Source organism: Gymnodraco acuticeps, unplaced genomic scaffold, assembly GCF_902827175.1.
Source record: "Gymnodraco acuticeps unplaced genomic scaffold, fGymAcu1.1, whole genome shotgun sequence".
In the NCBI taxonomy this organism is placed as follows: Eukaryota; Metazoa; Chordata; class Actinopteri; order Perciformes; family Bathydraconidae; genus Gymnodraco; species Gymnodraco acuticeps.
The window spans coordinates 12,501-30,460 of record NW_022991100.1 but is presented as its reverse complement, the minus strand read 5'-3'; the positions used below and the strand labels follow the sequence as shown (position 1 = coordinate 30,460).

At 41.3% G+C, this 17,960-nt stretch overlaps 1 protein-coding gene across 1 annotated transcript in view; it reads right to left on the bottom strand.

The window, feature by feature from the left end:
* Positions 1-1,393: 1,393 nt before the first annotated feature.
* Positions 1,394-17,960, bottom strand: part of LOC117560158 (protein NLRC3-like) — a gene marked incomplete at its 5' end in the record, with an annotated part of 23,260 nt that continues 6,693 nt past the window's right edge. Inside the window, 6 exons of the mRNA XM_034236965.1 lie at positions 1,394-2,567; positions 4,124-4,167; positions 4,593-4,763; positions 11,969-12,139; positions 14,707-14,877; positions 17,806-17,960. The exon at positions 17,806-17,960 is cut by the window's right edge and continues 22 nt beyond it. Coding sequence (XP_034092856.1) covers positions 2,566-2,567; positions 4,124-4,167; positions 4,593-4,763; positions 11,969-12,139; positions 14,707-14,877; positions 17,806-17,960 — 714 coding nt within the window. The remainder of the gene's footprint in view (positions 2,568-4,123; positions 4,168-4,592; positions 4,764-11,968; positions 12,140-14,706; positions 14,878-17,805) is intronic.

Here is a 17,960-nt window from a genome sequence, read left to right as displayed (position 1 = left end):
TGGAGACCCCTGCTATAGAGTCTAAATCTAGATCTCTAAAGTATCCCAAAATACACAACAAAGGTTTACTCTAATTCTAGGTTGGATCAAGATGTTGGTTTAGCAAACTCTATAAGTAAGGGACGTAGAAGTATTCCACATACTACACTGAACAAAAATATAAAAGCAACACTTTTGTTTTTGCTCCTATTTTTCATGAGATGAACTCAAAGATCTAAAACATTTTCTATAAACACAAAATAACCATTTCTCTCAAATATTGTTCACACATTTCTGAAAGAATCTGTGATGGTGAGCACTTCTCCTTTGCCGAGATAATCCATCCCACCTCACAGGTGTGGCATATCAAGATGCTGATTAGACAGCATGATTATTGCACAGGTGTGCCTTAGGCTGGCCACAATAAAAGGCCACTCTGAAACGTGCAGTTTTGCTTTATTGGGGGGGTCTGGGGGGGTCCGAAAACCAGTCAGTAGCTAGCTAGCACCAGATGCTAACAACAGCAATACACGTAAGGTATGCCTCGCTCGAGCCACACATACACACACCCTCCCGGTCCTCCAGATGGCCAGTCGGTGCCTGCCGGTGAGCGTGGAAGTGTGGTCTGCCACAAGCGGGCGGCAGGAGCGGGGCTGTCAACATCAACTTGAAGATGGTATTTTAAACTTGATGCGCTCTGAAACTACGGGGCGGCCGAGGACAAAAAATACACATGCGTTAATCGCGCTAAAATATTTAGTGGCGTTAATTTTTTTTTGCGTTAACGCGTTATTAACTTGACAGCCCTAATTATTATATAGAGTCGTTATTCATTTGTTTTAAAGCTCAATAAATAACAAAGAAGACCTTTGACCGGCACTTTTCTAATTTTGTCCGGAAGATTTCAACTTTAACGGACATGTTGACCGGCGAACTGAAACTCTGCCGCACGGTCCCCTCGTCCTTTGGAAGAGGCGGAGAGGTGAGTGTTTGTCATCTGCTGGTGGCAAACCGGAGAGAATTACTGTGCTTGCCTCGGGGAGGGAGAAAAAGAGCCACAGCGGAGAATAAACAGAAGGGCAACCATGGCAACCATGGCAACCATGCGCAGGAAGTCTTCTTCGCTGCTTTTGTGGCAGACTACAGCGCCACTTACAGGCCTGTCATATGTACTACAGCGTCTCTTTCGAGCGGCAATGGCCGGCCGTGGCCCAACCTCTCATTCCCCATATAGGCGGACAATTTCAAATCTGGATCAGTCTGTATCAGATCCGTTGCAGCCCCGTTTTTAGAGATTTGGGTATGGAGGAAAAGAGAGAGGGTTGTGTTTTCTGACACTTGGTGAGTTCCCTGACACACCGGCGACACATATTCATGTATAAAAGACGTACAAAAGTGCATTTTGCATGATAGGTCCCCTTTAAATGTATTTATTTATTTAAGATGTGAAATGTTACTAATATACTCACGGACCACACTTTGAGAAGCACAGTCATATAATGGCAAAATATATCAAGAACATACATTCAATAGGTCATGATGATTGTTTTTGTGAAACCTTGCATATACACACTCGTTGAACGGCTCCGTTACAATTAGCAGTTAATAAATAATCATAATGTTGGTTATTGTACATTTGCGCTAATATACCCTGATATACCTCAACCGATATCAGTAACAATAGTAATAGCTACGTTACATTGGCTGTAGCGCTAACATCGGCCCTGCTGCCCACTCATAGATTACAGTTAACGTCTTTTCAAATAGATCTCTATCTTATTGAGTCCATGTAAAACACGCCATGCTTTCTATTGCTTTCTCACGTTGTGTATACAGTAATGCAGCAGAAGAAGCCACAATGACAACATGGCTGAGCGACGGATGTAAATAAAGGGTTGAGGACTGTTAAGGAGTAAAATAAAAACATTTAAGGTTGTTCCTTACTTTCATTAGGTCACTCTGTCCAATGTCACCCTGCAACGTGATTGGCTTGTCATTACATTACATTTCACATTACACGTCATTTAGCTGACGCCTTTATCCAAAGCGACTTACAATAAGTGCAAAAATCATAAAGGTTCAAACTCCAAACAAAAAGGAAAGTGCAGATATATTCACTTCAAACAAGATCGTTCCATAGTTAGTGCAGGTGAATCAGTTAAAAGGCCTAAAGTAACTAAAAAAGTGCTTTTTTCCCCCAGCAATAGCTTAATTACCAAGGTACAATTGAAATAGATGCGTTTTCAGTCTAGATATGCAGAGTTTCTGCTGTCAATGGGGAGTTCATTCCACCATTTAGGAGCCAGGATAGCAACCAGGTGTGTTTTTGAGGAGTTCCTGGGTCCCACTCTCAGGGATGGAGTAGCACCTGCTTTGACTGCAGCTGGAGAAACTTCTGGATTCAGTCTGAAAGCATCCTTTTTTAACTTTAAACATGGTCTTTAATAATGTTGTAGTTTAGTTGAACTCTGAGAGGTAGACTGGCTGGACTCCTCACTGGGACTCTGGTTCTGGACCAGCTTGCAGGCTCCAGGAGTTCTTGGAGAGAAGGAGCGCTTCCTGCCGCAGGACTCGGGGGATGGGAGTTCCTGAACATGGAGAAACAGCTTCAGTTATTATGCTCCAAATATCTGGAACAAAGTCACAGAAAGAATGTGTCTGCAGCTCAGAGAGTCCTGCTGGGAACCCACACATGTTGAGGAGCCCAGAGTTTGATGATAGAAATGTACAGTACGGGTCCCCAGCACATAGAAGCTGCCGGATGCTAACCTGCATATGTTGGGAGAGCTTTAGAGACCATGAGAGGAACTAAGTACACTTTTGAGGTACTTGTACTTTTGAGGTACTTGTACTTTACTTGAGTACTTCCATTTAATGCTGCTTTTTACTTTTAATCCACTACATGTATTTAATACCTAGCAGGAAACCGATGGACTGTCCACTCCAAGTAGGGAATGAGTCCTTACCCCAAGTGAAGGAGTTCAAGTATCTCGGGGTCTTGAGGGAACAATGGACTGAAGATGGGTTAGAGAATCAGCGGGAGCTATACTGCAGTCGCTTTACCGCACAGTTGTGACAAAGAGAGAGCCGAGCCAGAAAGCAAAGGCTACCGTCCATCTTCATTCCTACCCTCACTTCATCATGACCGAAAGAAGAAGATCACGGATACAAGCGGCCAAAATGGGTTTCCTCCGAGTAACTGCCATCTCCCTTAGGGATAAGGTGAGCTCAGTCATGGGGAGGGACTCGGGGGTAGAGCTGCTGCTCCTTCGCGTAGAAAGGAGTCAGTTGAGGTGGTTTAGGCACCTGGTAAGGATGCCACCTGGGCGCCTCCCTAGAGTTGATCCACGCACATAGGCTTGAAGGACACTAAGGGGCAGACCCAGGACCAGGTGGAGGGATTATATCTCCACACAGGACTGGGAGCTCCTTGGACCCACCAGTCAGAGCTGGCTGATGGGAAGGGGAAGTTTGGGGCTCTCTGCTGGAGCAGCTACCTCCGCTACCTGACTCCAGATCAGAGGTGGAAGATGGATGGAAAATATACTGTCACTTCATTTAATATTGAGGAGAGCTAACAGGAAGTCTCTCATCAGCTGCAGCCTTCTTCTTTATTTTCCAAAATGCCTCCACGCTCCTCTTTACGTCTCAAACTCGCCCCGTAATAAATGAACGGAGAACAAATCAAACCTGAGCTGCAGATTCGTCTGGAATCCCAGAAAAACTCTGAGCAATAACTACATTTTATTCAGTGGTGAAACCTCAATAAATAAACTTCAGTTGGTACGACCTCTCACCTTTCAGTCTGTCTTCACTTCCTGTCACCACAGAGGAGAGAGAGAATAATGATGATGATGATGATGATGATGATGATGATGATGATGATGATGATGATGATGATGATGATGATGATGATGATGATGATGATGATGATGATGATGATGATGATGATGATGATGATGATGATGATGATGATGATGATGATGATGATGATGATGATGATGATGATGATGATGATGATGATGATGAACAAAGAGAAACAGCCAGAATGATGAAGAGAGAAACCAGAGTGTTGTTTTCCTCTGAGGACATGCTCCATCAAAGAGTCTCATATCTGGATGAATGGAGGATATTCAGTACTCACAGGTCTTCTGGATCTTGGCTCTGATCGTCTCATCATCTCTGATCCTGTAGGGATGAACACAATCCAACAGTTATGATCCAGTTTAAAATAAGTGTTTGTTCTTTGAGTCAGCTTCAGAGTCCTGATCTCATGCTTTACATCCCATCATATCTTCTCTGCAAACACTACGACTGACTGCCACAGCTCTCAGCTGCATGACAGGAAGTAACAGTCATTAGTCAAGGAGCTAAAAACATCCCATCAAACACAGACTACCTTTTCCACTCTTCTGTCAAACCCCATATGTCTGGTGGAAAGTTGATTACTTACTAAACGTGGCTTTGCATTTCCAGCTGGCCTTCTCTAGTTGATGGAAGAATGAGAGAGCCTGCAGTCAGTGGGTAACATCACTGATCTGTTTCCCCAGTGAGAGAAACACCTCCCTGTGTTTCATACAATACTGCTGAACCAGCAGAGACCCCTTACTGACCTGAGGGTCTCCAGTCTGCAGTCTGGACTCTCCAGAAGATCTCTCAGCAGCTCCACTCCTGAATCCTGCAGAGCGTTCTCTCTCAGGTCCAGATCTCTCAGATGGATGTTGGACTTCAGAGCTGAGGCCAGAGCAGAACAGCTGATCTCTGACAAACTGCAGCTCCTCAGTCTGAATAAAGAAAACATCTGTTTATAATGGGAACAGAAAAATCTGTCTACTTCAAAAAGTAAACTTTATCCTGTAAAACGATTATAACTTCAGATCACCTTTATTCAGACGTTATAGTTTACTAAATATTAAATATACAGATTTACTTTTCACAGCTAACATCTATAACAGTTTGTGGCTGTGGGGTGTAGTTAGAGCGCCGACTGCTGGAGTGATGGTAGTGGCTCGGCCGGAGACCAGACAGCTGATCAGAATCAGGTAATCAGTCACTCAATAAAAGCTTGAGGTAACCTGGTTCTGGTCGGTCTTGCAGTAGGCTGGATCCTGGGAGAACATCTGGACCACGGATGCATGACTAAGCCTCCGCACAGCCTCCCGTTTGTTTTGGAGGAGCTTTTTATTTTGGCAGTATTTGGACAATAAACACCTATGTTAACCCTGAATCCTTCTGTCCATTTTTAACCCAACCTGGTCTCACCAGAATGCGTGACTCCACCACGACTCCTTAACACCGCATTGCGTGGTGGAGTTACGAACTTTGCTACATTTACGTGTCTGCACCACGCAAACAACCCCAATGTAAAGTGAATGAGGCTGCTTTGTCGTGGTGCACACACGCATTTCTACAACGTCCAGCAGTGAGCTTTTATTATATAAAACGTTTTAAAATCTACTTTATAGCTTGTAGTAACTCACGGGAGGCTTCTTTTATTTTATTTGTATTCATAATAATTTGTATTTTTCATCAGAATGTATTATGGTGCATTAGTTACGATTTTTTGTTCTCAAAAAACAGTGCATTGTGTGTAATACAACTGTGATTTTTATTAAATTAGTTTAAGGAAGGCCAGAGCTTCAGCTGTGTCAAATAGATTGTTCCCTTTAGTTAACATTTTTTAAAAGAACATTATATTCCGATTTGATCATGTCCCCTTAATTGTATTACGGAGAGCAATGTGAGCGTCCATTCCCATTGGATAACGCAGGATTTTACACCCGGAAGTAAGTATTCTCCTTACTGTCGATTGGTTTTACAGTGATATCTGCACTACTCATCAACTCAAACACACCAGATTATGGTGTGTTTGAGTCAATGTGTCAATCAATGTTGATGACACAACATTGATTGGTTTAAATTGTGTGCAATGCTTTTGTAATTTTCCCCTTCGATTCGGAGAAACAAATATTTGTTCAGAGTTTAGGATGGCCGAAGACACTACACTACCCAGAATCCTCAGCTATTGTTCCGCTTTGCCTCAAGTTCTATGATTGGTTGACCTCCAACTGCATTCCATATGAAAAAAACGTTTCGTAAAAGATAAAATCATACTTTATTCAGCAGTGCTTGCTTTACTCTTTGAAAGTCATCACATGAATGCATTGTAATAAATGGTTCGGCTGCATTAAAGATACACATCTGTCGTAGTTCTTTATTTTTATTTATCTACAGAGATCGGGCTCAGAATAGACCGGAAACTATTCTTTTACCGTTCAGTTTGAATTTCACAATAAAGTTAGTAGTAAAAACTACTAGACCGCTGGGTCATGTTAAGATCATATTTTCTGTGTTGCTGTGGGTTTTTTCCATCGCTTTTGTGTTACAAATATTAAAACAATAGCTAAATATATCCGTCGTAAACTAAACTGGAAACAACAGTATATTTTATTTTGTTAACACTGTACACTTGACAGCTTTTTAACCCGCACCTCCTACTGGTTAAAGCACGTTATTACACGTTTAGAGTAATTGCAATGCAGGAAGATTGTGTTGCTTTTTAATGACTGTTTAAAATGCCTTTTTCTTAACCTGTTAAGCCTGTTTTTCAGGTTTCAGGCTCGAAAATGACATTCCCAGAACAAATGACCATATCTTCTAAAAGGGTTAAATTAATAATCTTTTTTCTCAAAGTAATGATAAACCTGTGAGTTGGATGTAGAAAAGTCAGAATCAATATAGATGTTTTTTATTTTAAAGAAAATTCAGATTGAACATGGTAAAAACCTGTAAATTATAGTGTCCGTCCAAAATATATTTTGTACTTATAGTGAAAACTAACCTTGGATGATGGGTTAGTAGACTAAGAGCTTTAGGAATCCAAAGTACAACATATAATAAGTACCCTGTATCAAGATTGATGCAAAACAAGTGATATTTGACCTTTTTAGACAGATTTAGCAACAAAAAACTTCTGGGGCCATTTGGGTGGATTTTCCTTATCTCTGGCCCCCCTTCTTCGATTTTGACATGTGACATCTCTTTCTGACCATTAGAGCCAATAGAATCAAAGGGGAATTGTCCCACTCACACACATGGCAAAACGAAAAGGTGGGGGCTTCGCGTACTCAGTTTTGCTCCAGAGTGAAGCTGTCTCTAGGTCTGACATCTCAAAACCGAAAAGCCGATGTATTGCTCATGGATAATCAGAAATCATTCAAAGTGACACAGACACATTGGATTAACCTATGGATTAACTACACCATCGTTTTTTGTCGTTTTAATGCCATTGAAGACCAGTTTAGACCAGACAAAGACGAAGGTAAGCCATGTTAGCGTTGTGGGCTACCTAGCGCCACTTGTTTTGATGTACGTTTTTGTTGATAACGTCGCGAGTTTGTATCTTTCAGTATTGAGGTGGGCACCGTTAGATTATGTGTCTCCTTGCGATCATAAACGATGTGTTAGATGTGCACCTAGGATAAGTAATAAGGGAGCTATGAGTGATTATCGGTGCAGTAATAGGTTAGCATTTTTCGCTCAGGTCATTTAGATGCTTCTTATGAGACTTGTGTTTTGTTTTGGTAAAAATGGTTTGTATCGTCAGTTAGCTGAGATTATTCCCGTTAATCTGGTATAACACATTAATAGGTACTTAAATATTAAGATTCCCTGAGACACAGTGTCGTGAGAAAAAAAAACAAGGGTACCCGCCGGTAGGGACCTTGGGGCTTAACAGGTTTTAATGTCTTTCATTTTTGAAAAGCACTTTTGAATGTGTTATATTTGATGAAAACATTTAAATATTAAGAGTCCATACAAAATATTGGGAAAGTAGAAGGTCAATGATATAAATATAGAATAGAAAATATCAAGAAGATACTGTAAATGATATCTAGAATAAAACAGTTTAGTGCCTGATAGGAGGATGTGCAAAACAGACAAACTAATAAGGCTTTATTTAAACATCAAAGAATACTTTAGGTTAAGTTCTTCTTTTAAATAAGAAAGAAGCTTTGGGGGTATCTATCTACAGATAAATATTAAGCCTGACAAAGTACTTAACGTCTAATTTATTGCTTTCCTGCAATGTTAACTATGTTGAAGCACTTATTTTAACTGATATTATACATATGAATTATACTCTTATGTAGATAGTATTAGAAATGTGCAGAATTTGACAGTTTAATGGTGGAGGTACACACATATTGATAGATGTCTTGTAATGCACTGTTGAGGAACCTGTGACCCAAGTTTTTCATTCATTGCATAACTACACCGTAGTTGTGTATATGATATGTCAATAAACAGGGCTGCACATAACTGGTGCGCAGGTGCGCATGCGCACCTCCGCCAAAAAAAGAGCACCGGGTCATTTGAAAAAAAGGCGCATTTGCGTACCAACATTGAGAGAGGGAGAAGAGAGAGAAGGGAGAAGAGAAAAGAGAGAAGGGAGAAGAGAGGAGAGAGAGAAAGACATTTGCGAGTTGCATATGAACTCAGGGTCGGCCCGTAGCACTGGCGTTATAGATATTCGCCTAGGGCGCCAGATCTGTGGAGGCGCTGCGCTGGGAGTTCTGGGAGGGAAAAAAACATTTTTGACCGTTGGGGCTCATCCTAATTTTCGGTCTTGATGTAACAACATTCATAATTAAGTAGATGTAACACCCTTTTCACCCCGGTTACACGTTTCATTTGCCCTGTACAATGGGCGCTGTAAGTGATGGGGGATGTTGGCTTATCTGGCAACCGCAGCTCACAGCCAAAATGCGAGGGAGCGAGGGAGAGAAGGAGGGTGCACCGGTTCCGGCGCAGTTGTTATTAGAATCTGGTGCTAGCTGCTCTAACGGATATAAGAAGAAGATGTTTCTACAATAATGTGGAGAGCTCTCTCCAGTCCGACTGAGAGGCTGATGACTACAGCTCAGTGAGGTAAAGGACTCTGAGTGTTTAGATAGTTCACTTTAGTCTAAGTTATCTCAGTGGGTCTCAAACGTTTTGATCACAATTTATGTAAACACATATTCAAGGCACTCCTTTATAATTATTGGGATAAACAGATTTGAAATCATTCCAATGTATACTATAGGACAGTAACCAAAGATATCCTTAAAAACTGGAGAGATAAAAAAAAATGCATAAATAAATAAATGTTAAGGTAAAATAAGATATGAATGAACAACATCAATAAAATAAGTTACATTCATTTGTTATTGGCTATGGTAGGTTATTGGTTATGTTCACATACTTATTTGATTACATCCACTTGTCTAAGATGACAACAGAGACTTTCGACCCAAAACCAGCAGCTAATCGCAGACTCAACCAGAGAGAAAGAAGTAGGCCTACATCATCAGCTACCATGTCTGACAGAGAGGAAGACAGTGAGGAGAACAGTCAGGAGGGTAGTGATGACAGCTTATAGGATTACTGGTCGTGCTAATGTTGTCTTGTGTTCACCTCTGCATGTGTGTTCTGTGTTCACCTCTGCATGTGTGTTCAGTGCCGTGTGTCTGGCAAATAAAGACCCCCTCAAATGTTACGGTTTATTTCATTTTAAGGATGAGCACCAAGCAACATCTCCAGGTGCTCCTTTGAGAACCAGGGCAAAAAAGTTATGTGCACCCCTGTCAATAAACCTTTGAAAATCTTGAAATCTTGAAAGGGATGTGCAAAATAGCAATTATATACAGTTTTTAATGACCTATTAGTAGAGAATAACGAGCAATGAATATACTTTATACGGATCTGCAGATAAATGTTTAGTCTTCTAAAGCACTAACTATCAAATATCTCTCCTGATTGTTGGCACTTGACAATCACCTTCCCTGAATTTTACTCAGGTGTAACTAAAGTCTGCTTTAAGGGTTGTTTATATTTCCCATCATTAATCAGAATCTGCAAAGTAACTAAAATAAATGTAGTGGAGTAAAAATACCAGGTTAACCTTAAAGAAAGCCCTCAGGATTATAAAAGACCCCCATCACCCCAGCCACAAACTGTTCTGTCTGCTGCCGTCTGGCACAACAGCCGCATTCTAGGAGAGGATGTGGCTGTTGTGGAGGACTACAAGTACCTGGGAGTGCACTTATGGGCTGAACTGGAGGATCAACACTGACGCTGTGCACAAGAAGGGGATGAGCAGACTCTATTTTCTGAGGAAGCTGAGATCCTTCCACGTGTGCAGCAAGACCGATCCAGGAACACATTCCTGCCCACTGCAATAACTCTGTACAACAAATCACCTCTGGCTAGGAGAGAACTCGCTGCTCCATAGTTTCTCTTGGAATAAAACCTCGCTGTACATTTTACACATATATAATCTGTTCAATATTTAATATTCCATATGTCATATATTTTTGAATATATATATTTGCATATATAATATCTACATGTATATTTTCTATTTCAACATGTATATTTTCTATTTTCTTTTCTTTCTATTCTTGTTTATTTGTAGTTTTGTTTTATTGTAAAATGCCTGCTGCAACAAAAACAATTTCCCAAATTGGGATCAATAAAGTACAATCTTATCTTATCTTATCTTACCGCAGCATCAGGACTAAAACCACCAGACTCAGGGACTGCTTCATCCCACAGGCCATAAGACTATTAAACACCTGAACTTTGAAATAACATCCTTAGCATTAATCTGGCTGCTACTCAAAAATGATTTGTTTAATATATCATATTCCAATCACTTGTATAGACTCTTATTGGACTATTTTACTTTTTACTATTTCTCTTTTTGTATTGACTTGCACTATGTTTTCTGTGTATCTGTTTTATTGTGTTGCACTGTTGGAGGAGCCTGTGACCTAAGGGGGGGGGGGGGTGTAGGACACGTTCGATTCCTGTTTTGAATAGTGTGCCGTCGATCGGTTTCATTCCATTTCAAAATTCTGTTTGACGCTCGGTGTAAACTTCACGCACTGCCACTCCAACATCCAATCACAGAGCTTGAGGACAAATCACGGGGTTTGTCAAGCAAAGCACATGGTGTAGTCCCAAACGATAGCTGAGGATTCTGGGTAGTGTAGTGTCTTCTGCCATCCTAAACTCTGAACAAATATTTGTTTCTCTGAATCGAAGGGGGAAAATACAAAAGCATTGTACACAATTTAAACCAATCAATGTTGTGTAATCAACAAGGATAATCTGGTGTGTTTGAGTTGATGAGTAGTGCAGATATCACTGTAAAACCAATCGACAGTAAGGAGAATACTTACTTCCGGGTGTAAAATCCTCCGTTATCCAATGGGAATGGATGCTCACATTGCTCTCCGTAATACAATTAAGGGGACATGATCAAATAGGAATATAATGTTCTTTTAAAAAACGTTAACTAAAGGGAACAATCTATTTGACACAGCTGAAGCTCTGGCCTTCCTTAAACTAATTTAATAAAAATCACAGTTGTATTACACACAATGCACTGTTTTTTGAGAACAAAGAATCGTAACTAATGCACCATAATACATTCTGACGAAAAATACAAATTATTATGAATACAAATAAAATAAAAGAAGCCTCCCGTGAGTTACTACAAGCTATAAAGTAGATTTTAAAAACGTTTTATAGAATAAAAGCTCACTGCTGGACGTTGTAGAAATGCGTGTGTGCACCACGACAAAAGAGCCTCATTCACTTTACATTAGGGTTGTTTGCGTGGTGCAGACACGTAAATGTAGCAAAGTTCGTGACTCCACCACGCAATGCGGGGTTAAGGAGTCGTGGTGGAGTCACGCATTCTGGTGAGACCAGGTTGGGTTAACCTGTGTGTGAGCTGAGGTGCTCACACAGTTCCTTTAAGAAAAAGTCAACATGTATGTCTGCGGTTCTTCATTTAGTAGGCCTACGTAAAAATGAAATATGAATAAAAGGACATTTACTACTTCATGGATGTTAGTGATGAATGAACATAAATAAGGTTCAATTACAAAGTGAACATGTGAGATCTCCAGCAGTAACAGAGAGTCAGTGAACTGACCTGAGGGTCTCCAGTCTGCAGTCTGGACTCTCCAGAAGATCTCTCAGCAGCTTCACATCTGAATCCTGCAGAGCGTTGAGACTCAGGTCCAGAACTCTCAGATGGAGTTTGGACTTCAGAGCTGAGATCAGAGCAGAACATCTGATCTCTGACAACCTGCAGCACCTCAGTCTGAATAAAGAAAACATGATGGGGATACAAATCCGTTTATAATCAGATGTGTTACTCAACATTGAAATGAATGGGAACAATAACAACGTAAAGTCAACTTTATCATGTAAAACTAATATATATATTAGTTTTACATGATAAAGTTGACTTTACGCTGAAGTTATAACTTCAGATGACCTTTATTCAGACGTTATCATTTACTAAATATTAAAAACATAGATTTACTTTTTACAACCAACATCTATTATAGTTCCTTTAACCTGTTCAGCCCTGAGCCTGTTTTTCAGGTCTCAGGCTCGAAAATGACATTCCCAGAACATATGACCATATCTTTCCTTCTAAAAGGGGAAAATTAATAATCTTTTTCTCAAAGCAATGATAAACCTGTGAGTTGGATGTAGAAAAAAGTCAGAATCAATATCGATTTTTTTTATTTTACAGTATTGAACATAGTAAAAAAATGTAAATTATTGTGTCCGTCCAAAAAAAACACATTACTTATAGTGAAAACCACCCTTGAATGATGGGATGGTAGACTAACAGCTTTAGGAATCCAAACTATAACATATAATAAGTACCCTGTATCAAGATTGATGCAAAACAACTGACCTTTGACCTTTTTAGAGAGATTTAGATAAAGAACCCCATCTCTGGGGTCATTTGGGTGGATTTGCCGTTTCTCTGGAACCCATTGGTCGATTTTTGTGATTGACACCTCTTTTTAACCGTTAGAGCCAATAGAATCGAGGGGGGATCCTAAATCCACCTACACGTTAACATTGAGGAGTGATGCGCACGCAGCTTGCCCAAACTGAAAGCTATGTTACGCTCTGAAAACTAGGCTTATTGCCATAAATGTTAAAGGTCCCATGTCGTGGCCATTCCTACTGATCATAGTTCCATTGTTGAGGTCTACTAGAATAGATTCACATTGTTCAATGTTCCAAACTCACATTGGTTTCTCATACAGCATCTCTGTATAGTCTGTGTATTCACTCTCTGTCCTACACGGCTTGTTGGAGCTCCTGCCCCCCCTGTGAGCCCACTGTGCTCTGATTGGTCGGGACGTTGCGAGGCTCACTGCTCAGTGAGCTGGCTTACTGGTGTGGTTTCCGGGTCGGCGATACAGCGAGACAGTGCGAAACTCATCCTGAGCACACACAAACACTCACAGCCGATGTTAAAACAATAAGTGTGGCTTGATATTGATTAAAAAAAAGGTTTACAAACGTTGTGAGAATGGGTCTGCGGAGAGCATTTCTCCACCATCCCAACTCGTCTATTACCAACCAGGGAGCTCTATGCAAGTCAATGGGGACTCCCTGTTAGTTGAAAATGTACGCTAAAGGTCCCCCCACTGCGTTTGATAGTGACGCCAAGGGATCCTGGTGTGTGAGGAGCTCCATGGATTGGTCCATTTTGGTTCCCGGAAGAAACAGATGGAAAAAGAGAAATCTCCAATGAGGCGTTCTGGGGCAGCATAGACAGGTCTTCTCTGTGTTAGAGTTTTACTCGCTACAGGGTGTACTTTGAGGGTTTGTGACTTTGCAGACCGTTCACATGCAGAAAAACCTTCATAACACACAAGGGGATGGGTAATAACCGGAAAAGCATGACATGGGACCTTTAAAGATGGATTATCTGTAATAATTTCAAAGTGACACAGACACTTTGGATTAACCTTCAGCAGCATTTTATGCGTTTTAATCAGAAAACAACAGGTAAGACATATTTGCCGTTTTGGCCCTGTGAAGCTACGTTGTGTGTTGTCTGGTTTCGCCTTCGCTGCCGCGAGTTTTGGTCGCTCAGTGATGATACTTATACCATTGGAATCTGTGGAATCTCAGCTTTCAGATGATATCTTGTTTTGCAGATCCGATGAAGTATAAAAGATCGCTAACGTGAGTTATGTGCTAAGTGCGTGAGCACTCTTTTGCTTAGTGCTAATTCAGACGCTCAGCGTTAGAGTTGTGTTTTGTTTCGGTAAAAATTGTTCATATTGTCAGGTAGCTGAGTGTCTTCCCGTTAAGTGGGTATGACACATTAATAGGTTGTTAAATGTTAAGAAGCCGGGGGGGGGGGGGGGGGGGGGGGGGGGGCATGGGGTTTAACATGTTAAGAAACAGACAAGATGTATGTCTGCAGTTCTTACTTCATACTCTTAAAAATGAAATGAATAAAAGGACATTTACTTTTAATTGAAAGCGTACACAGCTCATGTTCGGAAAGACCTTAAAGAAAGGCATCAGTAAGATGGAACTTCTGTGTGAACTATTCATATCTTAAACTGCACTGTAACTTTTTATTCATGTACTTTTTATTCATGTATTTTTTCTTTTAATGTTGCTTTTATTATCTTTTCTTTTTAATTACTGTTTTTAAATGCCTTTGTCTGAATGTCTTTCATTTTTGTAAAGCACCTTGAATTGCCTTGTGTTGAAAGGTGCTATATAAATAAACTTGCCTTGCTTCTTTATGGATGTTAGTTATTAATGAATATAAATGAGGTTCAGTTACAAAGTGAACATGTGAGATCTCCAGCAGTAACAGAGAGTCAGTGAACTGACCTGAGAGTCTCCAGTCTGCAGTCTGGACTCTCCAGAAGATCTCTCAGCAGCTCCACTCCTGAATCCTGCAGATCGTTGTCACTCAGGTCCAGATCTCTCAAATGGACGTTGGACTTCAGAGCTGAGATCAGAGCAGAACAGCTGATCTCTGACAAACTGCAGCCCCTCAGTCTGAATAAAGAAAACATGATGTAACTTTAGAAAACAATGTTCCTGTTGGAAATAACTCCAGGTTTAATAATCTGTTCAAAGTCAAACAGGGTTTTAATGTCAGAGATGATGCAGAAACAATCCACTGATAATCTGGAACTTTAACTTTGATCAGATGTTTAACAACTCCTTCCTCTCCCTCACAGCTCCTCAGTACTGACAGCATCTCCACTGACTCCTGGACATGCCCGGCGCCGTGGGAGGGCAAGGGAGGGTAGGCCCTCCCATTTTACATTCTTGTTCTCCCACAATAAACACGATTTTTATTATTTATAAACATTTTTTTTTTAAATTGTTTATTATAAATAAACTGGGAACTTTTATGCTACGATATATGTGATGTCAAATAGTAACTAAAACAAAAAAAATCGCAGGCTACGTCAAATAAATTCATGTGTCTGTTGTGATTTGTGATTCGTCCACATTTAAAGACCAATCACAGCGTCACACTCTGCCGCCAATTCTGAATTTGTTTATTGTTTATTGTGCATTCAGTAGACTCCCATTTATGTTTGAATTACACAATGGACATCAGAAATTCGCTCAAAAGGTCTAAGGATTTATTAAAACGAAATAGCGATGAAAGAACTGCAGCCGATGCAGCAGCTGGCGACCCTGCACCTACCGTTGCAGCAGCACGCCTTAATGTCACAAGCTTGACCTCGGCAAACCCCGGGGCTGAGTTAGCGAGCCCAATCCTTGACTCATCAAGGCGGCCGCCACCAACGCTGTCCTCCGAGGCACAGCTCCTTGTGCCCCTACCATCACCACATGCGTTGCCACACCCTGTACCACACCCGCCAGCATCCTCCTCCTCCTGCTCCGTGCCGGTGCCTACACTACTACTACTACTACTACACTACAGACGCTACCTTGCAGCACATCAACAGGTACTATTGGGCCAGCAACCGCTCAAAGACCAACAGCCCCAGATGATCTTGGGGTTAATAAACCCAAGCAGGTGAAACTGGATCGTTTTCCAGGGAGATTGTTTTCAGGAAAGAAGCGCACTTTTGCCGCTGCATGGTACACAACAGATCATGGCTTGAATATCCGTTAAAAGCAGACGCAGCCTTTTGTTTCCCCTGGAGACAGTTTAAAGTAAATACGTCTTCATCTGATGCGGCTTTTACTGTCAAAGGTTTTTGCGACTGGAAACACACATTACAGACTGATAAAGGACTGCTAAGAAATGCCGCATCAAAAGAACACATTTCATGTGAGAGTTTGTGGAGAGAGAGAGAGATACGAGAGAGAGAGAGAGAGAGAGAGAGAGAGAGAGAGAGAGAGAGAGAGAGAGGAGAGAGAGAGAGAGAGAGAGAGAGAGAGAGAGAGAGAGAGAGAGAGAGAGAGAGAGAGAGGGAAGAGAGAGAGAGAGAATTTTTGACAGAATGCTCACATTATACGCGAGGAAACAAATAAGGAAATTAGTACTTTGGTGCAGATCAGCTGCACGGAGCCGTTATTACGTCAGCTGTCGTTGATATTATAGCTTTTTTAGCTGTCAACCAACTCCCTCTCAGAGGTGACTCTACAGCATGTCCGAGTCAGGCAGTGGGCTCTTCCTATTGCTGTTTGAGTATACGCTGCACAAAGATGCAGAGTTGACCACAATAATGGAAAGCATTCCCCACACAGCAACACACACCTCTCACGACATGCACAATGCCATAATAGAACTAACAGCAGCTCATCGTCTCCGTCTCTACTATTTCTCTCGGAGTGCAACGACGAGGAAGCTGCCATCCTTAACCAGTGTGCCTTGCTCGTGATTTACCAGTGTCTGTGCTGCCACGCACACAATGTTTCAAAGTGGTTTCTATGTTGCCCTTTATTTGTGTATGTATTTGCGATAAGTGTGCGTCTTTGCGCAATGCTGTTGGCCTTGCTGTTTGATATTGTGCCGCAGGCCCGCAGCACGTGACGGTGTTGTGTGCCCTCCAATGAAAATCACATGCCCTCCCTTTAGATTTGTTCTGGCGCCGGGTCTGCTCCTGGAGCACAGGGTGAGTCTGTGGAAGCTCAAACACAGGGTTCCTGTAGGTTTCACCAACTCAAAGTTAAGACCGTTTTAAGACCTTTTTAAGAACACTTTGAATAGAATTCAAGACCTATTTCACGGCAAGAAAGTATGAAGGAAAATTGCTATGAAAGAAGAAATACGTCCCATAATTACTTTTAAAGTAAATGTATTCACGTTCAACATAAGAACGATGACTGAACACAACAGCATAACAGTACAGAACTGTGTTAAACAAAAAGTGTGTGTGTGTGTGTGTGTGTGTGTGTGTGTGTGTGTGTGTGTGTGTGTGTGTGTGTGTGTGTGTGTGTGTGTGTGTGTGTGTGTGTGTGTGTGTGTGTGTGTGTGTGTGTGTGTGTGTGTGTGTGTGTGTGTGTGTGTGTGTGTGTGTGTGTGTGTGTGTGTGTGTGTGCAGTTGACGTAGACCCAAACGTCGCCCGGAGGTCCCCCTGATGTTGTTGCGGGAGCTGCTGCACTAGCTAACGCTACATTTGTTTGCAAAAGGTGCGGCGGGCTTCAAACACGTTCCCCTCCACTGGTTTCAACCAAGCACTAAATTCGATGTTTTCCAACCAAATACGGTTGAACTTACACTTCCCCATATGTATTTTTAAGTAGATTCAAAGATACCTGAGTACCTTCTAAATCATATTTAAGACCTTTTTTATTTTGTTGATCAAATGTAAGACTTTTTAAGACCTGCGGGAACCCTGCAAACACTCTCCCTCACACTCACCTTCTCTTTGTTATTCTGATAAATATTCAACCGTTAGCAAAAATGGAATAATTAAAAATAACATTGTATTTGTTCAAATTCAGAAAATCATAAACACAAACAGATCTGTATGAAGTGCAGTCAGTGAACTGACCTGAGAGCCTCCAGTCTGCAGTTTGGACTCTTTAGTCCAGAACTCAGACGCTCCACTCCTGAATCCTGCAGATTGATGTTCTCACTCAGGTCCAGATATCTCAGATGGGAGGGGTCCGACTTCAGAGCTGAGGCCACGACTTCACATTCAGTCTC